Source organism: Aethalodelphis obliquidens, unplaced genomic scaffold (genome assembly GCF_003676395.1).
Source record: "Aethalodelphis obliquidens isolate GAN/ISIS:26980383/991018 unplaced genomic scaffold, ASM367639v1 scaffold3, whole genome shotgun sequence".
In the NCBI taxonomy this organism is placed as follows: Eukaryota; Metazoa; Chordata; class Mammalia; order Artiodactyla; family Delphinidae; genus Aethalodelphis; species Aethalodelphis obliquidens.
In genome coordinates this window covers 71,075,037-71,101,042 of record NW_020837947.1, presented here as the reverse complement: position 1 = coordinate 71,101,042, position 26,006 = coordinate 71,075,037, and the positions used below count along the sequence as shown (strand labels likewise).

The following is a 26,006-nucleotide window of genomic DNA, read 5'->3' as shown; positions in this document are numbered from 1 at the left end:
TGTCAGTTAAACCGGTGAAGCTAATTTGATTAAAAAGGAGTCCAAAGCCCAGTTTAATGGCAGTAGTCAAATTGCAGCTCCGAACTCATAAATACGAATAACATTTCTCCTTTTCGTGTTGCTAGCATGCAGGTGACACCCCACATTTTTATAAGTCAAGTTTAAAGTCAGAACAAAGAGAGAGCATGTGTTTACCACGTTTCTCACTTTAACTTAAACTCCGTTTGGGGTTTTTTCTTTTCATAAAGCCAAATCCTGACTGTAATGGTGGTGACACCACGCCGTGTTGTTACATCGGTTGATTGACAATACTAAGGATCATGTACCAATATCCTTAGTTGGGTTCTTCTCCACAGAACAAGATGTGGTTTCTTGTCCACGCAGCCCCACCAGTAGTGCGCATGGGTCTTCGTCCCTGTGCCAGTTTGCATCGCTCTGTGGGGCAAGGAGTTTGGGAGAGGACCACTGTGTATGTCCCTGTACCATCACCTTCCTAGAGGACAAAAGTCAGGCTCTACATTTTGCTGATGTCACTGCCATCTCTTCTGAAATTTTCAAGCTCCACAACTTCACCTGCCTGCTTCAAAATGAGTTTAATGATAATAGCTCCTATTTAAGTAGCTCTTGCCAAACCTTTTTATTACAAAGCATCTACCCCTCTCCAGGAATTTCTGGGAGTCTCACCTGCAGTAAGGGAGGACATAAGGTCGTGAGCTCCCTCTCTGCAGCTTTCTCTGGTTTCCCACTCTCTCTTTAGCTACTACTGTCCTCTCCCGGGGAGCACCCCACCGACGTCCTGGTCCCCTCAGAACACCAAAGCTGGGTGCTGAAATTTAGCCACATGGAGGGGATGCTTCACTCCCCATCTCATGATGATGTTAGATGCCAAAATTCCTGCGTGTGCTGGTGGCACTTACAGAATCTTTGATGAAACCGTCCATTCCGGTGTCTGGTTTTAGTCTGTGTCTAGGATGCAGACACATGTCCGGGCAGGGCCAGGACGTGACAAACAGCAGACCCTGCACTAAGCTGACTCTCCTAACCGTGAGGCCTGGGAACGGGGTCCACTCTGTCCTTCCCTGCGCTCTTCTTAGCTCATCAGAATGAGTCTCCTGTCACGGCGCAACTCAGACCCTCAAACCAAGGCTCTTGTCGTGGGCCTGCCTTGCCTGCTTATCCACCTTGCCTATTCACGTTTTAATCCTGGCTTTGCATGTGCCTGGGGCTCAAGCTGGGGCCTCACTTTCCCTATATACCAAGGGAAGAAATAGGGCTGACATTGCCAAAGACTCATTTCTCAATCTTTACCAGGACTGAAAACAACATAGTATAGAGTTCAATTTCCCATAGAATCTCCCCAAGGCCATAAGAAGTATAATTAGCATTCTCAAGTTTTCAGGCCCTAAACAGATGTAACCCCGTTAACTTTTTTCCCTTTGAACTGAGACAGGAATAGATGCCATCCACCTAATATGTGCCTAAGCCACTCAGAGAGGGTTTTCTATGATTAAATGAGCAAAAGTAGCCACAGAGAGAGAAGTTTAAAGAATATGGAACAAAAATTATTTACATAATTCAAGTGAAGGGAATAAATTCTGGTTTATGAATGCTTTACTGCTTCTGGAGCTCTTTCTGATGATAATTTTTCAGAACCTACTTTGACAGGTCCAATAGGAGCATGCGCCAATGCTTTCTCCTATCAGAAGCACTGATAATAGAAATGTAGGTTTCATAGAAAAAATATATATACGCGTAATGATAATTCAAAGCTCGGCTTGTATGTATAGTAGATACACTTCTGGTGTTGTCTGCCTGGGAGATGGTTTTGAGCTCTTGCTGCTTGAATCCCTAATGCCACCCTCCTTTCTGGCCTACGGAATGCTCAGTTGGCCAAAACCTCCTTTGAGCTACCTAACATCTGCCGCCTTTTTTCCTTCAAAGTCAGAATCAGTCTCTATTGCTTGTAATTCAAGAACCCTGATGATGTATACATTATATTTTTAAATGGTTATTTGGAAACGATGCTCATTATAAATGCTTGTGTCTTTTTTTTTAAACTTAATTAAATCAGTATTTCTTCAAATATGTTCTCTGCTTTTCATTCCTTGTTGGTCTATTATGTTAGGCTAAGGGCTGAGGATACTCGCATAATGGATTGAAGAGTGGGCTGGATGAGCTGATGCACCATAACATAAGGACTTCAAAAACATCCCTATATGAAATCAGAAATATGTTGCCTGTGAGTTTCTATGTATGTCTGCTTACACGCCATCCTTCTGAGAACTTGAGAAGGCTTGGAGGGAGCCTATCTGAGGTCTTCACAGAACCCTCTTGAACAGGACAATTTTCTTTCACTTGCTTTTACCTCAAGCAGCCCAGTAGTAAGTTGAAAGAACAGGTATTTTCTGAAGAGGGTACGGTTTGCTCAAAAATCCTGGTTTTATACAGAATCCTGATTTGCCTCAAAACTCTAAGCCCATTGGATCTCCCTCAAAGGGTCCACATGGTACACCCACTTTCACTGCAACCTGGATTGGCCGGAGAAACTTTTCTTCTGAGCGCAGTTAAATCTAGAAGCATTTGGATCAACCCATAAATGGGCTTGAGCATCGCACATAAAATTCAAAGAGGCCCGCCAAACACAGGCTCCTCCTTAGTTGTAGGTGGAATAGAGCACACAATTTTTTCTTCACTATGGACAGGATATTCCAACATACACCAAAGACTAGACCACCACAAAGTTGGCTGAGGTGGCAGGATCTTGTGTTTTCCCAGGATTTATCTTCTACCTCTCAGCACGATGTATCTTACCAGGTATCCAGAGAAGCTCGTGACACCTGTGCTCCAGGTCTTATTAGCATGTATCATCATCAATGTGTTAGACCAGCATGATGCCCTGTACAATGGTGAGATGATCGAAGTCTGGTATCAAGAATTACATTCTGGCACACAGAGAGTTAATGGAACATTAAGAGAAGCCAATCTTTTTTTTTTTTTTTTTTTTTTGCGGCACGCGGGCCTCTCACTGTCGTGGCCTCTCCCGTTGCGGAGCACAGGCTCTGGACGCGCAGGCTCAGCGGCCAGGGCTCACAGGCCCAGCCGCTCCGCGGCATGTGGGATCCTCCCGGTCCGGGGCACGAACCCGTGTCCCCTGCATCGGCAGGCGGACTCTCAACCACTGCGCCACCAGGGAAGCCCGAGAAGACAATCTTTGATGTTGCTTATTGATAAACTGACACTACAGGTGCCCTCTCCTTACTTGAATAAAGAAAAAAAAAAAAAAGCACTGGCCAAATTAATAGCTACCTACTGATTTGCTCCAAGAAAGAGAACTTGTCTGACAACAGCTACAGTTAGAATCAGCATCTGATTAAATTAATGAACCTAATGCAGTCACTCTTCGAGCCCTATCTTTCTCTTGCACACGCCAAAGATCATTTAAGTCCAGATGTGATAAAAATCATACCCCTGCTTCTTTTAAAGCTTTTGATGGTGGGACTTACCTTGGCAAACCATTTGGTACTCCTTGCCAGAATAACTCTTTTTCTATGTATCGTGGATCCAATGTGGGGATGCTGCCATAGACAATGAAGAAATCAATTCTAACTCTTCACTGGGAAGATAACTGGACAATGGATTCATTCCTATAGCATACACTTCATCCAGTAGATCACAATGGTTTCAGAAGTTTGTATTTGTTCAGACTGTTGCCAGATGATTTCCCAAATGCCTAGTGGTTTCCTTTCTGTAATGCATTGTTACCCTAGTAAGTGGAGCCTCAAAGGAAGATTTGGGAAACATATTTATGATATTACAGAGTTCTTCACCTTAGGGATCTTTCATTTATATCTGTGCATGGCAGTCTGGTGAGGGCCTTGATACTCTGTCTTGGTGGCTCTGGTCAGTCTTTTCCACTGTTACTGTTATACATATCAAGTAGGACTTACACGGGTTGTCCACACTTTGGTCCTAAGCCAAACTGACATTCAGCTGATATGCATTGCTGTGGCTGTATCAGTTGTATACACCGGCATCTATTTTTCTTGATCAAGACCTGTGAGGTCCTAGTTCAATTTTTCAGCATCATTTCAAGATCTGGGACCCTGTGATTTACTGGCCCCCACCAAAGATTTCTGTAGGCCAAACTATTCTGATTACACTGGACCTGATCCCTATTATGATAACTGTTTCCACCTTGTCTCCAGTTGTTAATTACTGCAAAGTGCTGCTTTTTAAGCCTCTAGTAGCCCCAAGATTCTGATGTCTCTATTGAAATAAGGAGCCCATTTTTAACTACAGCATTTCCCAGCTTATAGAGAAGTGTCATTAAAATGCTTTTCATGTCCTCCACAAAATATTAGCAAACCAAATTCAATAATACATTAAAAGGATAATACACCATGATCAAGTGGGATTTATTCCAGGGATGCAAGGATGGTTCAACATCAGAAAATCAATCAATGTGATACACCCATACTACCAAATGAAGGATAAAAATCACTTCAATAGATGCAGAAAAATCACTTGACAAAATTCAATATCCATTTATAAAAAAAACTCTCAACAAAGAGGGTATCAAGGAAACATACCTCAACTTAATAAAGGCATACATGACAAGCCCAGAGCTAACATTATATTCAATGGGGAAAACCTGAAAGCTTTTCCTCTAAGATCAGCAACAAGGATGCCCACTCTTGTTATTTTTGTTAACAAAGTATTGGAAGTCCTAGCCAGAGCAATTAGGCAAGAAAAAGAAATAAAAAGGATCCAAAATGGAAAGTAAGAAGTAAAACTGTCTCTATTTACAGATGACGTGATATTATATACGGAAAACCCTAAAGACTCCACAAAAAATTCTGTTAGAACAAATTCAGTAAAGTGGCAGGGTACAAAATCAATATACAAATTCTGTTGTATTTCTATACACTAATTAATAATGAACTATCAGAAAGAGAAATCAAGAAAAATAATCCCATTTGCAATTGTATCAAAAAGAGCAAAATAGCTAGGAATAAATTTAACCAAAGAGGTGAAAGAACTGTACACTGAAAACAATATAAGACACTGATGAAAGAAACGGAAGACTCAAATAAATGGAAAGACATTATATGCTCATTAGAAAAATTAACGTTGTTAAAATGTTCATACCACTCAAAGCAATCTACAGATTCAGTGCAATCCCTATCAAAATTACAATGGCATTTTTCATAGATATAGAACAAACAATCCTAAAATTTGTACAGCACAACAAAAGACCCTGAATAACCAAAGCAATCTTAAGAACAAAGCTGGAGGCATCACACTTCCTGATTTCAAACTATACTACAAAGCTACAGTAATCAAAATGGTATTGGAATAAAACCAGACACATAAATCAATGGAACAGAACAAGCGAGCCCAGAAATAAATCCACACATATATATCGTTTAATTTATGACAAAGGAGCCAAGAATATACAATGGCAAAAGGACAGTTTCCTCAATAAATGGTGTTAGGAAAACTGGACAGTCGCATGCACAAGAAGAAACTAGACCACTATCTTACATCATACACAAAAATGAACTTAAAATGGATTAAAGATTTGAATGAAAGACCTGAAACCATGAAACTAGAAGAAAACTGGTGGTACGCTCTTTGACATCAATTCTGGTGATGATTTTTTGGGTTTGACACCAAAAGTAGAGGCAACAAAAGTAAAAATAAAAAAGTGGGACTACAACAAACTAAAAAGCTCCTGCACAGCAAAGAAAACCATCAACAAATGAAAAGGCAACCTACTGAATGGAAGAAAATATTTGCAAGTCACATATCTGATAAGGGGCTAATTAATATCCAAAATATATAAAGAACTCATCAACTCATTAGCAAAAAATAATCTGATTTTAAAATGGGCAGAGGATTTGAATACACATTTTTCCAAAGAAGACATACAGAGGCTAATATGTACATGAAAAGACGCTCAACATCACTAATCACCAGGGAAATGCAAACCAAAACCATAACACATGTTAGAATGTCTATAATCAAAAATACAAGAAATAACAAATGTTGGTGAGGATGTGGAGAAAAGGGAACTTTGTGCACTGCTAGTGGGAATGCAAACTGGTGCAACCACTATGGAAACAGTACGGAGGTTCCTAAAATATTAAAAAGAGAACCACCAAATGATCCAGCAATCCCACTTCTGGGTATGTGAAGAAAATAAAAACCAATTTGAAAAGATATATACAGCCCTACTGCAGCAATATGTACTATACCCAAGACAGGTAAACAACGTTAAGTGTCCACTGGCAGATGAGTGGATAAAGAAAACACTCACACACACACAAGCTATAAAAGAGAATAAAAGCTTACCATTTCCAACAACATGGATGGACCTCAGGGGCATTATGCTAAGTGAAATAAGTCAGATAGAGAAAGATAAATACCATATGATCTCACTTATATATGGAATCTAAAACAAAACAAAACACAAACAAGCTCATAGATACAGAGAATAGATTGGTCGTTGCCAGAGGTGGGGGATGGAGGGGTGGACAAAATGGGTGAAGGGGGTCAAAAGGTATGAATTTTCAGTTATAAAATAAGTCATGGGAATATAACGTACAGCATAGTGACTATAATTAATAACACTGTACTGCACATTTGAAAGATGCTAAGAGAGTAAATCTTAAAATTTCTTATCACAAGAAAAAAACTTTTGTAACTAGGTATGGTGATTTACTGTGGTGATCGTTTTGCAGTATATACAAACATTATTACCTTGTACACCTGAAACTAATATAGTGTTATATGTTAATTACACCTCAATTTAAAAAATGCTTTTCATTGATGCTACTAATCCCTTCACCAATCTATTTCTCAAGGTCTTGCTGAAAGAAGGTTCAGCAACAGTTCCTCTTGGGAGACTTAGGAGATCATTAGGGTTAGGGTGGTCAGATTGCACATGATAACACCACTCCCATATTCCCAACTTTGTAAATCTTTGAATACCTTTATGTTATCTCAAGGAATGTTTGCATTCTCAATTTCATTTAATGTGTGTCATTATCAAGTCTACATTTCAGTCAACTAACTGAACCAACAAGCAGAATCATTTTCAGCTGCTCAAGGCAGCACATTAGATGCAGGATCTGTGGCAAGTGCGCCCCCATCAGTCAAGTCTGCCCAATCCCAAATTACACTTTTCCATCCTCGGTACAACATTTTCAGAATTCCATATGTTTTCCTCAGATGTTGCCAATGTAAATGAGCAAAGTCTAGACTTGTTTTGGTGGGAGTCTTCTCCTCCTGGGTTTGCCCTCTTAATTGTACCCACCACAGCTCCTCTCCATGCTGGTCTCTGATATGATGCCTACAGAGATCATGAGATGGCATCTGGGAGGAGATGGAGTGAGGTCATTACCGGATCTTCACCTAAGGCAGTAACAGCCTCTTTAGGCAAGGAAGAGCTCCCGTTTTGATGAGCAAGGAAGGACTTACCAACTGTGCTGGTTTGCCTGGGGATGAGGGGTTTCCTGGGACACAGGACTGTCAGAACTCAAGACTAGTTTAGGGTATCACAAGTCCTCCAAATCTCCCTACCCATAGATCCCCATTTCAAATCAACATCCTCCTGTTTCCTGGTCAATACTCTTCACTTTCACATGAGAGTCCTGGTGAGGCTGTGAATACAACTCCTGTTAAAATCTGGCAACCAGCAGGATGAAGTATGACCTTGGGTTTCTGTTATTTCAGCCTTAATAGCGAGTAAGGGAGAAGAGACTCTTTTAGCAAAAACAGAGGCCTTTTTTCTAGTGTTTATACGGTGCCTTGAGCTGAGAATGTAAGCCTTTGAACTTAAACTATCTCTTTCTTTATGAATCCATCTCTGTAGAAGCAACCAACCTATTCCACAGTTCTGGATTTCCTCACTTTATACTGTTATACGGCAGCACCCACTTATCAGCCAAAACCTTCCTATCCTTAGATAATGCAACACATCCAGTTTTTACTTCATGTTTGTGTTTTGGGGGTCCCAAAGATATTCTGCTACATTAATTTTTATTAACTTTACATTTTTACCATTCGTATTTAGGTCTTTAATCCATCTAAAGTCTTCCTTTTTATATAGGATGAGGTGGTAGGTCCATGAGGTAGGTAGCTGTCCCAATCCTGTTAGTGAACACTCTATTCTTTATGTGTTGAATTTTGTGCTAACTCTGTAACTAATATATTCAGGGGGTCTGTCTGTGAGCTGTGCTATTCCATTGTTCTATAGGTTCTCATGACTTTGATGTATATGCAAATATCTTTGATGTAAATGTGAAAAAGCTGGAGGCTTAGGATGAACAAAATGATGTAAAAGTATCTCAATACTTTTTATAATATTCTGGATATGTTGGTTTAAATAAAATATATTAAAATGAATTCCACCTGTTTCTTCTTTTTATGAGGCCACAGGACAGGAATTACTCATGTGACTCACTTTGTTTTTTTCTATTCGACAGTGCTGTTCTAACTGTACTCTAGTGAACAGAGAACAGACTATTGAGAAAGGTAAACATGGATTTAGAGCCCTCCTCCTTCACTTATGAGCTCTGTGGACTTGGCACATTATTTAAACTATCGACTTCCTAAGGGAATTGTGGGGACTACATTAAATAGGATAAGGTATATAGACTACCTGGTACCTGGTTAAGTAATCATCCAATGTTTGTTTCATTACCTTTCTCTGAGGACAAGGAAGTAGCTCATTCATAACAGTATACAGCAAATATGACTACACATATATTAAATGAATGAATTTCATAGTGAAATTAGCTACTGAAATATTTTTAAAATTCCAAATTCCCTATCATATGACTGCCAAGACCCAGCATTGTCATTTTTAAGTGTAACAATATTTTAAGAAAAAAAGACAATTATTTTATAATTTTATTCATTCACTGTTTCTATGCTTTAATAAGTCTTTGCATAAGTAAATACATTTAGTTAGAGCTACAAGACAACACGGAAACTAGACGAGAAATAGGCATTCCGGATCTTTTCAAAATAACTATATTGAGAAAACTCTTGACTAAACGTTACCTTCAGAAATACCCCTACCTCTTCTACTGACACCTAAAACAACTTGTGTAACCTTAAACTTTTAATGAAATCACGTACTACTATAGTTTACCTAGAACATCTTCTTACACTCTTTAAAAGAATTACTTCAAAAACAAAAAAGTCTCCATATAATTCTACAAATAAATAGTAAACGTTACTGGTACCTGAGCTTAAGAATTTACAGTTGTTTCCATTGGTTCAGTTATTAACTTCAAAAGTAAAACCTGAAATTAACGTTCATTTCTGGGCTGTAACTACTGATAGTAATTAGAATATTTTAATATCTGATGTAAAGATAATTTCTGATATTGGGGAAGTGGTTACAAAACTTTCTTCAAACCCAGAGGAAAGTGAGTTTGCTGCAACACAATGAACTCTTAATTACCTGAGCTTATCAAGGGGAGTTTAGGCCAGGTCACTCAGTTGGGAACTCAGCTTGCCTTGACTCTGGGGATGTTTGTCTGAAGACGTCAACTCCACAGGCAGCCCTTTCTCAAGGAGCTCACCCACTCTTCTCAGCTCTGCCCACTTCTCAGGCTGTGCTCGGCTGAAGGCACCAACCTCAGGATAGGGCCATGGTCCACAAAGGCCCAGCAGCAATGGTGTGGAGCTGAGATAGGGCACTTGGTCAGGGGGAAAGAAAAGTGCTTTTACGAAGGGATTTCTGACTGAGGACCAAGGTGATGAGGAGATGGAACAATGTCGAAAGAACATTAAAATCTAAGGCTGCACAAGGCATTGTAAACAGCAGTGGTCTTTCTTAGAAATGTTAGAATTCAGCTGAACAAAAAGAACGGATATAATCTAGGATTGGAATAAAAATATCTGAGGAGTTGTTTTTCTCTAGGCAACAGAGTAAGTGTTGTTTCTGTTTTTAGCAAAAGTTCGTCTATGCCTAAAATTCATTTCGATCTTTTTTTTACAAAGTAGATTTTTAATAAAATGAACAACAAAAGCATTATGGGTTTTAATACTGATATCAATTTATTACTAATTTTAGTCTTCCCCTTAGCTCCCTATATAAAAATGATGGGTTTCTCAGTAGTAGTTACAATAGCTTTTAAACAGAACTTGGGCAAAATAATTAAGATCGAAACCATAAATAACCGTAAAGTAAATGAAGCAAAATTGTCTAGTGAGATGTTTACCCTAAAGTATATTAATATTCGTCCACAAATTTTTAGGTTGTTAAAGTAAAATTATCTTACTCTAGTGTATTATGAATCATTATAAAAGATTCCAATCTTTGAAAATTATGAAAGACTTCAAGATCTCATCAATGGAGTTAGAAATATCAGCTATTAAGCTACTAGTCAAGTTTGGTCTGTATTTTCTGGGCCTCCTCAGGCCAGGAATAACAATCGGGTAGAATCTGCTCATAATCAGTGCTATACATCTGAGAGTAGACAAATGCTTCCTTGTTTTGGGGTTCAGGATAAACTGTGGCTGTCTTTTCTTGGTATGCATCTTTCACAATCTAGAAATAAGAAAAGAATATTAATTATTTTAATGGATAGAGATGATGATGAGCACATGTCAGAAATTTTTTATCTGTTTCAGCAACAGATGAATGGATAAAGAAGGTGTGGTACATATATATATAATGGAATACTATAAAAAAGAACAAAATAATGCCATTTTCAGCAACGTGGATGGACCTAGAGATGATCATACTAAGTGAAGTAAGTCAGAAAGAGAAAGACAAATACCATATGATATCACTTATATGTGGAATCTAAAATACGACACAAATGAACTTATCTACAAAACAGAAACAGAATCATGGACATAGAGAACAGACTTGTGGTTGCCAAGGGAGAATGAGGGGCCAGGGAGAGACGGACTGGGATTAGCAGATGCAAACTATTATATATAGAATGGATAAACAACAAGGTCGTACTCTATAGCACAGGGAACTATATTCAGCACCCTATGATAAACCAAAATGGAAAAGAGTATAAAAAAAAAAAAAAAAAAAGAATGTGGGGGCTTCCCTGGTGGCGCAGTGGTTGAGAGTCCGCCTGCCGATGCAGGGGACATGGGTTCGTGCCCCAGTCCGGGACGATCCCACATGCCGCGGAGCGGCTGGGCCCGTGAGCCATGGCCGCTGAACCTGCACGTCCAGAGTCTGTGCTCCGCAGCGGGAGAGGCCACAACAGTGAGAGGCCCGCATACCACAAAAAAAAACCCAAAACAGAATGTGTGTGTGTGTGTGTGTGTGTGTGTGTGTGTGTGTGTGTGTGTGCGCGCGCGCGCGTGTGTGTATATGTTTAACTGAATCACTTTGCTATACAGCAGAAATTAACACTGTAAATCAACTATACCTCAATTTAAAAAAAAGAATTTTTTATGTCTCAAAAAATTAAGTTCTAATTTATATCTTGTCTGTTTCCAAAAAATTAAGTGTATTATAATAGAACACATAATCACAAAGAAGATATAAAGTGAAAATGCAATTATAAATCATGTAACAAGAGTAGACTACGGTATCAGCAAGAAAGGAAAGTGTGAATAGTACAGATTTACTCATGGGTGATCCTACCAGAATTTCTCAGATAAGTCAGTCTTAACAGCCTTGAAATGACTTGACTGATAATTAACTGAACTAAATACCTTAAAATCCCTGCTAAGTTTGAACTGAGATACCCTGCAGTTTCAGCAATCCCGATTCCGACCATGGCCTCCTACACAACCTCTTTCTCTATCCCAGGGTCTCCCAATTCTAATCAGCAGGGCTCTGGAGCCAGTCTCCGTGCTCTGTGCCTTGCTGCTATCACAGAATCTTGTCTCCACGTCTTTGTGGGGAATCCTCAGTGCTGGCTTTCTCCTTTCAGAGCTGTCTCCTGCCATGTCATTCTTTTCCTAACCTTACTTGGGCCCATGTGGTTGCACATTATGCTTTTACCCTTTAAAAATCAAAAACGAACTAAAAAAAACTTTGTCTCAAGTCAATTTCCCCGAAGTCCATTTCAAACCTTCCCCTCCTCACGTCTCCATTTGACTCTCATCACTCTGCTGAGAAAATTCCAACTGATCAAAGAGAATGATCTCAATTTCTCTTTTCCTCAACTCCAAGTGTCTCCTCCGTATCTTCAAACATTCTCCTCCCCTGCTTTCTTTGAGAAGAATGGATTCTCCCTGTTGTCAAAATTAATCACTCCATATGTGCTCTTTCATTCACTCCAGGCTTTAAGAAAGCAATCATTAAGGAGCTACTTGTATGACAGACTTATTTGAATAAGCGTGATCTTGAAGAATATCAGAATGGTGAAGTGTCTCTTCTCAATGTAAAATTATGCGTTTATGAAAAAATTAAAGTTATAAAGAGTGTGCTGTACCGTGGAAAAATGTGAAAAAAGCATGATCAGAAGTACGTGAATACACCCTTACACGTTATTACAACAGTGTTAGCAAAGAAAGCAAACACGAAAACAGACGGCAAGCAAACACACAAGCCAAAATGAAGACAATGCTTGTTTCAGAAAGGCAGAATGTCAGGAATTTTCCTCTCTTCTATGTTTCAGAGTGCCTATGATGTGGTATTACTATGTTTTTAACAGATATTCTTTTTTTTTTTTTTTTTTTGCGGTACGCGGGCCTCTCACTGTTGTGGCCTCTCCCGTTGTGGAGCACAGGCTCTGGCCATGGCTCACGGGCCCAGCCGCTCCGCGGCATGTGGGATCTTCCCGGACCGGGGCACGAACCCGTGTCCCCTGCATCGGCAGGGGGACTCTCAACCACTGCGCCACCAGGGAAGCCCTAACAGATATTCTTGAGTTACAATTCACTGACCACAAAATTCAACAGTTTTAACATATAATCCAATTATTTCTTTTAAAAAAATTTTTTTAATCCAATTATTTCTATAAATTCAGAGTTGGGCAACTGTTACCACATCCAGTTTCAGAACATTTCCATCACCCCCAAAAGTTCCCCTGTGCCTCTTTTGCAAAGGCTGTATCACTTTTATAATAAAATGTTCTGTTTCATTCCTGACACAGACTCTGCGGAAATCCATTTGTCTTTCTGCTCCCAGGACACACTGTATTAACGATGCACTCTCTCAGTGGAATCTTCACTCTCCCCTTCTCGTCAACGCCAGACTCTCCGGAAGACGAGAGCTTCACCTGTTACCACGTGTAGATGATCAACCACCTTTATATCCAGCCTCTCTTTAAGTTTCAGTCATCACCGGCTACTTGTTAGAATTGTACATTTGAACGTATTGGGTTGGCCAAAAAGTTCATTCGGGTTTTTCTGTAAGACGTTACAAAAAACCACAACGAACCTTTTGGCCAACCCGCTGCCATGGATACCACACACCTGCAGTCTACTTATATCACCTTCCTTCCTGAAGCTGATTCTTTGTCCAGGTTTCCCAATTTCTGTTTATCCACTCAGCGTTCGTTCCTCTTTCTAGGTGTAACATCTGAGTTTTTCATACTCTCCTGCTGTCCCTCGTCTTCTTAGTTACCCCTCTGATCATATGCTAGTCCTTTTCATTGAACCCTTCAAAATGAACTTAAAGGGATAATGTGATGTTCAGTGTATTAATAATTCAAACTAGTTTAAAACTATTAGATACAAATTAGGAGAAAACATAAGCATACTCTTTCCTAAATAGATAACCAAGCAGATTATCTGAAGTTTTTTTTTTTTTTGAAGGATTACTTGGTTTTTGAAGCATCTACCCTGAATCAACAAAATAAATCATGACATATGACATCTAAATAGTGTTGTTCTGATAAACTTGCCAATAGCTTTGGTTTTCAGCCAGGAGCAAATGTGCCTCCAAGGGGACATTTGGCAATGTCTGGAGACATTTTCGGTTGTCACACCTGTTGCAGAGGCAACTGGCATCTGGTGCATAAGGGCCAGGGATGCTGCTAAACGTCCGACAATGCCCAAGACAGCGCCTGTCCTGTGACAAAGAGTAACCCAGACACATGTGCGCAGCGTTGAGGTTGAGAAACCCTAGTTTCAACATATGACGATGACTGTGGGCTGAAATACGTCATCTGAAAATGCTGATGCCTTATACCTCTAGTACCTCGGAGTGGGGCTGTATTTGGAGACAGGACCTCTAACCAGATAATTAAGTTAAAATGACACCATTCCGGTGGGCTCTAACCTAAGTTGACTGGTGTTCTTTTAAGAACGGAAAACTTGGACACACACAGAGACCCCAGGGATGTGCAAACAGAGGAAAGGCCACACGAGGACCCAGCAAGGAGGTGGTCATCAGCAAGCCCGGGAGAGGCCTCCGAAGAAACCAGACCCGCCAACCCCTTCGCCTTAGATCTCTAGCCTCCGGGAGAAAATAAATGTCTGTCATCTGAGTCACCCAGTTTGTGGCGGTTTGTTACGGCAGCCCTGGTAAATGAACACAACTAGCCTGCAAAAGGAGTCGGTTTCTCTCTCGTCTTAGTTGTAGAAAATGTAGCTTCTTCTCGGCTAGTTCCTTGAAGAGCTCACCCGCCACGCCAGCCAGCTTTGAGTTCTCTGTTGTCACTGTTTCGCTTTCTGCCCAGTATAATCAAGTGTGATTTTCAAGGTGCCACACATCCACAGAGACATGGATAAGGCAGGTGGTTCAAGGTCTGTCACGCTACCCTATGTGCAATACTGTGGTGACTATCTCAGTGTCATACGGAAGATACCAACCAAAAAAAAGGCCAAGTGGAGGAAGCTTAGCTGAAATGAAACCATGATGAATTATCTGAATTATGGGAGAGAAAAAGGATGGGGAAATTAATGATTCAACCTATCTCTAAGGATCAAACAGAGTTCCTAAGCTCTGCCGAAGCACCAGGCCTCATTTCTCTGACTTCTGACATAATAAGTTGATACAGATATTTCAAGGAAGTGGATTTTTAATACCTAAACATGCACATTCAGCCATAGGTGGAAGGGAAAATAATGAGACTTCAACAAGAGTGGTTTTACCTTTTCTGCAATTTTCAGAGAAACATCTCTAATGGTGTCCAAAGGAGGATAAAGCCGGCCCTCTTCCAAGTGTTTATCTGATACTTGCTGAGCTATAACCTTAAAAAAAAAAAAAGACAGACAAAAAAATACTTCATACCATAGAATGTGGTAGTTGTGAGGATAATGGTGAATGGTGGCGGATAAAAGCAGATCCCATTAACGCCATCATCCAATTGCATCTCTCCCTTTCTCAGTGGAAAAACTGAGCTCAGAGAGGCTTGGTGACTGGTGGCGGAAGACAAATAGTGAAAAAGATGGGGATGAGTGTCTGGGTTTCCTCTTAACCCAGGTTCCTTTTCTACTGTACCATGAAACGCTGGTGGCTTTCTTGTTTGATGCACTAGAGGGACAGGGGAAGAAGGGTAAGAAAGGCAGAGGAGGATGAGAAAAGTGATGGAAAAGGACCCTGAAAACAGAGGAGGAGAGGCTGGCCAGGCCTTGCTCCCAGCTCACATACTCTTGCACGGGAGGTAGAGCAGGAGGCTGAGAGAGCTATTTCCGACTCACATGGCAGAGCAGGATACAGATTCTGGATTATCCAAACCGCCTAAGTAGCCTCAGCCTTTGCTGTCCCCAAACCAGTCCCTATTTCTAAAGGAAACAGTGTAGACATGAAAATGGGCTACAAGGGTAGATCTTATGTTAAGTATTCTTATCACATACACATTCATAATAATAATAAAGAGGGTGGGAAAAAACTTCTGGAGGTGGGCTTCCCTGGTGGCGCAGTGGTTGAGAGTCCGCCTGCCGATGCAGGGGACACGGGTTCGTGCCCCGGTCCAGGAAGATCCCACATGCCACGGAGCAGCTGGGCCCGTGAGCCATGGCCGCTAAGCCTGCGCGTCCAGAGCCTGTGCTCCGCAACGGGAGAGGCCACAAAGTGAGAGGCCCTCGTACCACAAAAACAAACAAACAAACAAAAAACTTCTGGAGGTGATAGATTTGTGTATGGCATGGATTGTGGTGATGGTTTCAAAGGTGTATACTTACTTATCTCTAAATTCATCAAGTTGTAAGATATATAGCTTTTTGTTATGTCAATCACACCTCAATAAAGTAGCTTAAAAACATGAGGCAAATTGACATTATGTGCTTCCTGATGTGATTCACTGAGAAGGATTCAATTATTAGGCAAACCTAAACCAAACCCTCTAACCATACAACTTAAATCAAGAGGAACATTGTAAAAAACAACTGGCCTGTACTCTTCAAAATGTCATTGCCATAAAAGAAACAGAAAGGGTGAAATGCTCTTGCAGATGAAAAGAGTAGTCTAGAGGCTATAAAGGTCTTTTTTATGGATAACTGGCAAATTTGAATTTGGATTATATGTTAGATAATAGTATTATATCAACGTTAAAGTTACCTGGGTTTTCAGTTATCCAGTGACTTACATGAATCAGTTTCCTCCAGACGCTGCTGTCAGTGGGGATCTCTCTAGTGCCCTCTGGGCAGATAGCAGAATGGGTGGGGGCAAGGAGAATGAGAGAACGCAGAGCAGGTGACTTAGGAGGAGGGTGTGAGGGTAGGAGGCCCAGGTTTGCCTCCCGGATGTGAACAGGAGGGAGGAGACTGTTCCAGGCTGCTGCACAGACCGCGCAGGGCCAGCAGGGCTGTCCCCAGGGAGCATCAGAGGTCCCAGAGACTGTCCAGAGGACCAAGAAATCCAAAAATCTCTTTGTGATATAAAAATGTGCAGGAATAGTCTTTGAGATTGGTGCCAATCCATGAGATTACTAGTTCCATAAGAGATCCAATTAGTACTTTGACAATAACCCTAACAGTTACTAGATTTGGGGTGGGCAAACAAAACATTCACCTAGATCTCCTACATGCTACTTTTGTTAACTACAAAATATAATCTAGACAAGAACCTTCTTCTTTTTGCCCCTTTTAGAGGTGTGTCTGTGGTGTTGTATTTATTCTCACTAATAAATACTACTGCCTACTAGTTCTATTTAATTCAATAAGTATTTACTAAGTTTCTGCTACATGCTTTAGTATTGCACTAGTGCTACTGGTGTTTTGAAAGAAGTATATGGGAGACCTTCTGTCTTCAGAGAAGATAACATACAATTTAAATATAAGGCAAGACTTGATTGTTCAATACGTGAAACTCTCGAGAGCATAATACAGCTAGGAATCAAATGAAGTGTTTGCTAAAGACGGCCATGGCTAAGGAGAAAGATCAAAATGAGTCAGAGAGGCCCCAAAAGGACCCAAGGACGAGGTGGGACTTAAGCCGTGACCTGAAGATAGGCTTAGACAGGTGGAGAATGAGTCTCGGAGTTTTCCAGGCAGGATGGTACATCGGACAGTTACATGGGTGTGCACATGCCTGGTGTGTTTAAAGGCTTTGGGTTGAGGGAGGATAAAAAGAACATCAGGCTTCTAAGCTTCGGTGCCGCTTAGAAAGGGTGTCACGAACAGAAATGCGGATATTGATGGCAAAGGGAGAGAAGAAATGGCTTTCCACATCGTATTTAAGGAAATAGCAGGGCATTTTGGTGGAAATACCCATCAGGTCACTGGAGATGTGGTGAAAGATAAGAATAGGGATATACAGACTTGGCCCCTTTTAGAATGACGATAATGGAAATAAGAGAATGTGTGAGATCTGTGAAAGTAGACTTTAAAAGGAAAGAGAAAAGTGAGGGCAAAAAACTGAATACTAGGAAGAAGCTTAGTTGAAAGGAACTTGAGGGACTTCCCTGGAGGTCCAGTGGTTAAGACTTCGCCTTCCAATGCAGAGGTACGGGTTCGATCCCTGGTCAGGGAGCTGGGATCCCATGTGCCTTGCGGCCAGAGGCCCAAAACATAGAACAGAAGCACTGTTGTGACAGGTTCAATAGACTTTTTTTTTTTTTTTGCGGTACGCGGGCCTCTCACTGCTGTGGTCTCTCCCGTTGCGGAGCACAGGCTCCGGACACGCAGGCTCAGCGGCCATGGCTCACGGGCCCAGCCACTCCGCGGCATGTGGGATCCTCCTGGACCGGGGCACGAACCTGTGTCCCCTGCATCAGCAGGCAGACTCTCAACCACTGCGCCACCAGGGAAGCCCTCAATAAAGACTTTTAAAAAAATGGTCCGCATCAAAAAAGTCTTAAAAAAAAGGGTGGGGGGACTTGAAAGGATGACAAAGAAAACAATGAGGTGGAATGAAAAACAGGAATATCGTGTTGAAGCCTAAGAGGGGAACGGTGGAAAGGCCAAGATTCAGCCGGAGAGATAGCTGGCTATGATAAGAATAACACCAGTAACCTCACCACATCTTATTGTTTTCCTTCAGAGGTGTTTGAGAGTAATTATTATTTTCCCTGGGTAGATTTACTGGAAAGACTTTTTTTTTCATGAAATTTGTCACTAGAGGGTGCTGGAGTTATTTAGGAAAGAAAACACTGGCTACCACGAGTAAAAAGATCATCTTTCTTCTTCTGATGTGTCTGCTATAAAAGACAATGACTACATTTCCCTTAATGTAAGAACAACTTTGAAAAGCCCTCCTAAGTAATTAGACATGATTTCTTGAGTCAAAGAAGCTCTAAGGGCTTCCCTGGTGGCGCAGTGGTTTAGAGTCCGCCTGCTGATGCAGGGGACACGGGTTCATGCCCCGGTCCAGGAAGATCCCACATGCCGCGGAGCAGCTGGGCCCGTGAGCCATGGCCACTGAGCCTGTGCTTCGCAGCGGGAGAGGCCACAACAGTGAGAGGCCCGCGTACCGCCAAAAAAAAAAAAAAAAGAAGCTCTAAGACACCAGCCGTCGTGCTTTTAATGCAGTGAAGAAAAAGAAAGGAGAATTAGAGCTGGCCGACCTCTGTTCTCACAGAATGACACCAAGGCGCGAAACCCCGGGTTTAGGCTACTTGAGATCACACCAATAACATAAAAATCTTTCACAACACAAAGAATAGTCTGTTTGCATGATGAAAATACGTGAACATTAATCAGGTTTTACTTGGTTGGGTTTAGTTAGCGTGGTTTCATTTCAAGAGAAGAAATTCACTCAAATTTCTCCTTCATGAATTGCATCCTCCTCAGATGTATCAACCAGGTGAACATTCTGATTACCCACAGCTCATGATTTTACAAATATCGGGCCAACCACTGTATCATCCCCCTGAGGTTTGCGAGGCAAGGGGAACTGATGGGAGCCTTAGGTTCAGAGTACCTCTTGTGCCTTTGTGGCTGACCTAAGAGTTTTGTGTCTTTTGCCAGCATCTATGAATCTGTGGCAGGCTGACTTGTTAGCCCGCAAGTAAGGTGAAATTTCAGACCCTTCACAGTTCTTAAACAGTAGCTTGATAGAGCATCCCTACCGGCTGTGCTCTGTGCTGTTCTGAGAATCCTTCCTGAAGGCCCACAGAAGAGCCCACTTCCGTCCTTTTAATGACTTTACAAACATCGAATTCTCTGTTCTAATTTCTTCTCTGCTTGAAGTGCTAGAGTGGTTTCTGTATTCTACACTGCACCCTGAATAACAAACACTTCACCATACCAAATCAGACTGTCATTTTTTTCCCCATAATGCTTATATTAGTACAGTACTACAAAGATTATTAGATAGATATGTAGATAGGTAGATATTAGAGGTATGTTCTTTTTCGTTAACTTTTTATTCTATATTGGAGTACAGTTGATTAACAATGTTGTGTTAGTTTCAGGTGCACAAAAAAGTGATTCAGCTATACATATACATGTATCTATTCTTTTTCAAATTCTTTTCCCAGTTAGGTCGTTACAGAGTAGAGTTGAGTTGAGTTTCCTGTGCTATACAGTAGGTCCTTGTTGGTTATCCATTTTAAATATAGCAGTGTGTACATGTCAATCCCAAACTCCCTAACTATCCCTCCCCCTACCCTTCCCCCCAGTAACCATAAGTTCGTTCTCTAACAGACTGTCATCTTAAATCTTCAAAATGCCATCATCGGGAATTCCCTGGCAGTCCAGTGGTTAGGATTCGGTGCTTTCACTGCTGGGGCCCAGGTTCAACCCCTGGTTGGGGAACTAAGATCCCGCAAGCCACGCAGCATGGCCAAAAAAAAAAAGCCATCGTCTAGGTAGGTTCTCCATGGAGAAATATTTACCACTTCCTCCATAATTTGGAAACAAAATTTTTATTGTCTCATTACTGTCACAGAACATAATTGAAAGTGTAAAGATTTAAAAAAAAAAGGTTTCTTTTCTCATACCCTGTTGATGGGAATGTAAAGTGGTGCAGCCACTGTGGAAAACAGTATGGCGGTTCCTCAGAAAACGAAAAGTAGAACTACCATATGACCCAGCAATTCCACTCCTGGGTATATATCCAGACAAAACTATAATTTGAAAAGATACTTGCACCCCTATGTTCATAGCAGCATCATTTACAATTGCCAAGATATGGAAGCAACCTAAGTGTCCATTAACAAGTGAATGGATAAATAAGATGTGGTATATACTTATAATGGAATACTACTCAGCCATAAAAAAGAATGAAATTTTGCCATTTGCAGCAACATGGATGGACTTGGAGGGCATTATGCTAAGTGAAATAAGTCAGACAGAGAAAGACAAATACTGCCTGATGTCACTTATATGTGGACTCTAAAAAGTACAACAAACTAGTGAATATGGCAAAGAAGAAGCAGACTCACAGATATAGAGAACAAACTAGTGGTTATCAGTGGGGAGAGGAAAGGGGGAGGGGTAATATAGGGGTAGGGGAGTAAAAGGTACAAACTTTTAGGTATAAAATAAGCTACAAGGACATACTGTACAGCATGCGGAATACAGGCAATATTTTATAATAGCTAGAGATGGAGTATAACCTTTGAAAATTGGGCATCACTATGCTGTACACCTGTAACATATAATATTGTACATCAACTGTACTTCAATTTTAAAAAAGCGCTCTTTTAAGAAATCAGAACATAGTCTTTCTGCTGGCTACTGAAGAACAATCTTTCCTAGTGACTCAATGTGAACTTACTACCCATCCCTTACTCTCTACTGGGAAAGATTTGATCTTCTTTGGACTTTACACCTTCTAGACAGTGAGCTGGGATACTAAATAAATAAAACAGTGGACAACCTACAAGGAGCTGATTTGAGATTTTACAGCCTTGGCGAACACAGAGTATTTTACTATACCTCAGCAATGGTGAGAAAAATCTTATCCGTGATATGCCTCAGTCCACACGCCACCACACCGAGAGCAACTCCAGGAAACACATAGGAATTGTTGCCTTGGCCAGGATATAGGGTCTGTCCACTTGGGAGAGTGACAGGGTCAAAAGGACTGCCACTGGCAAAAATGGCACGACCCTGCAACACAGACACACAACTGTAAAAAGAGGCAGGCTATCTTCAAACAAATGAATCATAAGACAGTAATTCAAGTATTGAGTAGTTAGAAGTCTGATTTTTCATTGATTTCCTAATAAGTGTGAGCAAGCTATCATGATGCTGGCAGTAAGTTCTGGAATGAGTGATTACTTCTGTTCTCTATCTGCCTCTCTATTCGTAGGAGAAGCATGCAAAACACAGGAGACCCCAAGACCACCATCCTGTTGTTGGCAGTGGTCCAACCCACGGGCCCATCAACCATCTCTAGACTACAGACTTCCACTTACAGGCTTCTGAAGACAAAAAGGGTAGGTTAAGGTCTGAATCTTGGAAAAGATGACATTTTAGGTTACAGTTTAGAGGTCAACAGGCTCCCAATGTAATCACTGGGACAAATTTTATATATTTCTGTATTGTAAAGAATTATCTGAAAAGTCATATAGGAAAAAAATTCATTAGCACAAATGGGGTTAGCACATAAGAATAAGATTAAATTATCAATAATTGTCTAAAACTGTCTTTATTTTTTTCCTGGTCTTAATATTTCATCATAATATTTTTGAGGAACCTCATGTACTACAGGCTTTAAGACGGCATGAACTTAGGGTCTGTCAGGTGCTGTATTCCATACTGCCAGTCAAGAGGGGGGCATCTGTCTGATCTGGGAGGTGATATAGATGGAAGCGTTCAGGCTTCTGAAACAGGGATAGGAAACCCTCAACAAATAAAGCACTACAATCTAAGAAATGCATTTGAAAAGTCTAAAAAAGCACTAAATCCCCAAAGCATAGTTTAAATGGTAATAGATTGGGTTATAAATTTCATCCCTCTTATACCTTGAGTCTAAATCCATTATGATATTAATAATATTAACTTATTCATTTTTAACACGTCATACTATACCTTTTCCATAAAGGTAAAGCATAACATGATTCAACCTTTTCAGGATATAAAAAGAGGAAAATAGATGAGAAAAAAATAGAAATTCTCATCTAGGTGTTTATCACTGATATGTCTTGCACAAAATTAGGTGTTGTTTTCAGACAAGTGTGATACCTTCAAGTCTGCTTTGTTTAGCAGATAAAGTGTTTTGTTACAAGCAAATTTCTAATGTAACTAAATTATCATTTGATATACACATTTGATATATATTTGAGATATATATACCTTTGAAAATTATATTTGAGAAAGAGACCTGCAACATTCTACACACACCTGTTTGCCGCCCTCCTCTCCTTCACTCCGGCCAGTCGCTCCAGCATCATCATATTTTACGGAGGAATGGTATTAAATAAACGACAGACAGCTAAATACCCTCATATATAGAGACTGTTAATATGGAGAAAGAAATCTCTCCATATCGTTTTTGGTATAATTACAGTTTTTCGGAATTCAATGGTCCCTTTGTTAACCTTTCCTGATGACTCTTCACCTGTGCCTGAAGCAGCAGAGACTCACATCCAGCAACAGAGAGCCCCTTTCTTGTTCTGTAATCCTTTGGCTGAACCGATGTTTTCAGCTTCAAAATGACTTTTAATTTTATATATAGCAACATAAGAGCATTAGGCAAAATCATAAGAAAGAGTTTACGCCATTTATATCGGACACATTTGAACTTAAAAACACAGCTACAGAAATTTGGCTAATTTTGTTTACATCTATTATTATGAAATTTTGAGGCCTTTTGAAATACGCCAAAACAAAATATGTACTCAAACACTTATTTATTATGTGCCTACTATGTGTAATGCACTATGCTGAAGTTTTGTTATTGGTTTTCTTTTCTGCTTTAAGGATTTAAGGACTGAGTTACATGAGGCAAATTCCCCAACCTAGAGATGGGATAAAAACTTAAATTACTGAGGATACTGACGCCATCCCAGATAAGAGAAATAAACAATGGAGTCGCTCCTTTGCAAAATTTCATCAATTCTAGTAATAAGCATTTAAGGATACAGTATTAAAGAAGTAGAGCCATCCAGTTTTATTTATGCAGTTTTATTTATGCATTGAGTTAGATTTATGCAGAGTGACATAACTCTGTCTTGTTTATCCTTTCCAGTTCATTTTAGATTTCTTTCCAAAATAAAAGTGTTAGATATATGTGACTCAACTTCTGTTTTGTTGTAATAACATTTTCAAGTCTTTTAAGGAAAAAAAGGGCCCTTGTCAACATATTGGTCAAATATATATTAATACAAGCACAGTATAAAATAAGTCACTTTTTTTGGAAACAGTAAAGTATTGAAGCTTTGAGGACTCCTATCCCAGTCAGGCTGGATGTCAAAATAATTGCCCAAATGCTCCACCCATGCCATCAAAATCCAAACCCAGGAGGAGTTAGCAAAGCAGAAATAAGACTGTGGTTTTATACTGTGTGCGTCAATGTTTGGGAATAGCTAGTTAAAAGCTATTTTAATCAGTATCTAGGATCAAGCTTTTTCCTTTTTAACTTTTATGTTTAAATCTTAGATACTTCAAAGCGCTTAAGGAAAATTATCAATAAAACATTACAAAGTTTATTTTGTTTTATTGAAGAACAGGATTTATACAAGATTCTAAAAAAGGATATGGTTCTTATCCTTCATGACCTGTTCACTGTTCTTTCAGTCTTGGTTATAAAATTTTTAAAGGTTAACCGGTAAGCACCTTAGATACCCTGGGCTCCCTTATAAAGAATCACAATTTGACTATTAAAATATCAGTTCCATTTTTGCTTTACCTTGGTCAGTTTATAGCACTGCTCTGCAGTACATTCTGCTTTGCTAGTTGGATTACTCAAAGCAAAAATAATAGGCCGTTCATTGAAGGTTGCCATGTCTTTGAGAATTTGCTCTGAGAATGCACCTCTAATCGCAGCAACTCCTAACGTAGAAACAAGAAACCAGTGAATAGGACTATCATTGGTTAATTAATCCAGTGCCCCAAAAACAATGAGACATGTCAGGTCATTTTGTAATACCCCCTAAACAAAATATAGAATATGTGTATTAAAGTGACAAAAAAGAGATGTTCGTTAATGCCAACAACCTTTAAGGTTACAAATCTACAAGTATCTATGAAAAAAATCACAGCTTTAACATTTGACTCGTTAATAAATTTAGTGACCAATCACTAGGAATTCTGATTACAGGCAATTTTATCAGGAAATAAATGTGTCTAATATATACTATCTCTCTGTAAACAATTCTAGAAGTATATTTCAGTCTCTCAGGCTATAAAGCAATCATATTTTATAATCCAGTGCTAACACTTAAGACAATCATCCGATTCAATGATAAAACTGAAGTATGACTCACTGAAAAAAACTGAACAGAAGAATAAAGCTATTAGCACAATGAAAATGGAAAAAGTAAGATTCCTGATGGAACATATTTTATAAAAAACAACAATAAAGGCTTACTACTACCCATTAACTCCTGTCATGGAGTATTTGTTTTTACTATGGTTCTCATCATTATTCTCAATATTGTCATCTGTGTCACAGGAGCTTCTAGAAATGGAGTATAATACCAAGTAAGGGTTGACATTATATACACACAAAATAAAGGATACAAAGTTTCAAAACTTTTGAGTTTTTTTCAACCGCAACAAATTCGTCCATAGTAAACACCTTACGGTGCACATGCAGTGTGTAACACACTGAGTTATATAAAGACATGAAATACGGTCCCTGTTTTCAAGGAGGGTCTAGTTCAGTCTCTCTCAACCTTGGCCCCACAAACGTTTTGGGTTGGACAATTCCTTACTGGGGGGAGGCTTCGCTGGGCACTGGAGGCTGTGGAGCAGCACCCTTAGTCTCTACCCACTAATGTCCGGAGCTCTGACCACCCCTTCTCCCTCCAGTTGTGACTACCAAAGAATGTCTCCAGACGTTGTCAAATGTTTCCTTTCGGGGCCAAGCCACCTCCCTTTTAGAACCACTGTCTATTTGGAATAATCAAGCCCGGCAAAGTGCTGGATATGCCAGGTATTGGCAGGCTGACAGAGTGAGCAGAGGGAACCGCACACTTCAGCTGGGATCATCAGTAAGATTAAGACGGCTCTGCATTTACAAATCTAGGCCTCTAGGGGGTACTGTTGCTTCAGAGAATGCGTAATTTTGTTTGCGAACGCCAAAGGTTAGAATTTCAAAAAGCTAAATTACGTCTCAAAATTCAGCAGTAGGAAAACAAATCAAGTCCACGTGGGGTTGAGGTAGGGTTGATGGCGGGGAGGAAGAAGCCAAAGCTCACCGATGAGGGTGGTTGGTTTTATATCTCGAACAATGGCTTCCAGGTTCTTCATTTCTTCATGTTCATGGGCAAATTCCTCTTTCTCTTGTGTTAAGGCAGCACGTCCCTAAGTACAGCAAATAAAAAGGAATGATAAATCTGCCAAACATGTGAGAGTCAAGGAAATTTCAGAATATTATGCATATTACCCATATTTATGCTTAACATTTTTATGTATTATGTCTTCCAGCTGTTCTTAAAGTCTCCTTTCCAATTACCAGAGTATTATTTCATTCACCCTTGCAACAAAGGTTTGTCTCAGACAATGTTCTAGGCAATGGGGATATAACAGTGAACAAAATAAAGTCTTTCCCTTATTTAATTATTATT

At 40.1% G+C, this 26,006-nt stretch overlaps 1 protein-coding gene across 1 annotated transcript in view; it reads right to left on the bottom strand.

The window, feature by feature from the left end:
• Positions 1–8,902: 8,902 nt before the first annotated feature.
• The window catches only part of ME1 (malic enzyme 1), a 192,809-nt gene continuing 175,705 nt past the window's right edge, over positions 8,903–26,006 (bottom strand). Inside the window, exons 10-14 of the mRNA XM_027091464.1 lie at positions 25,638–25,743; positions 24,125–24,267; positions 21,208–21,381; positions 15,037–15,135; positions 8,903–10,567 (exon numbers count right to left, since the gene is read on the bottom strand). Coding sequence (XP_026947265.1) covers positions 10,400–10,567; positions 15,037–15,135; positions 21,208–21,381; positions 24,125–24,267; positions 25,638–25,743 — 690 coding nt within the window. The 3' untranslated portion in view covers positions 8,903–10,399. The remainder of the gene's footprint in view (positions 10,568–15,036; positions 15,136–21,207; positions 21,382–24,124; positions 24,268–25,637; positions 25,744–26,006) is intronic.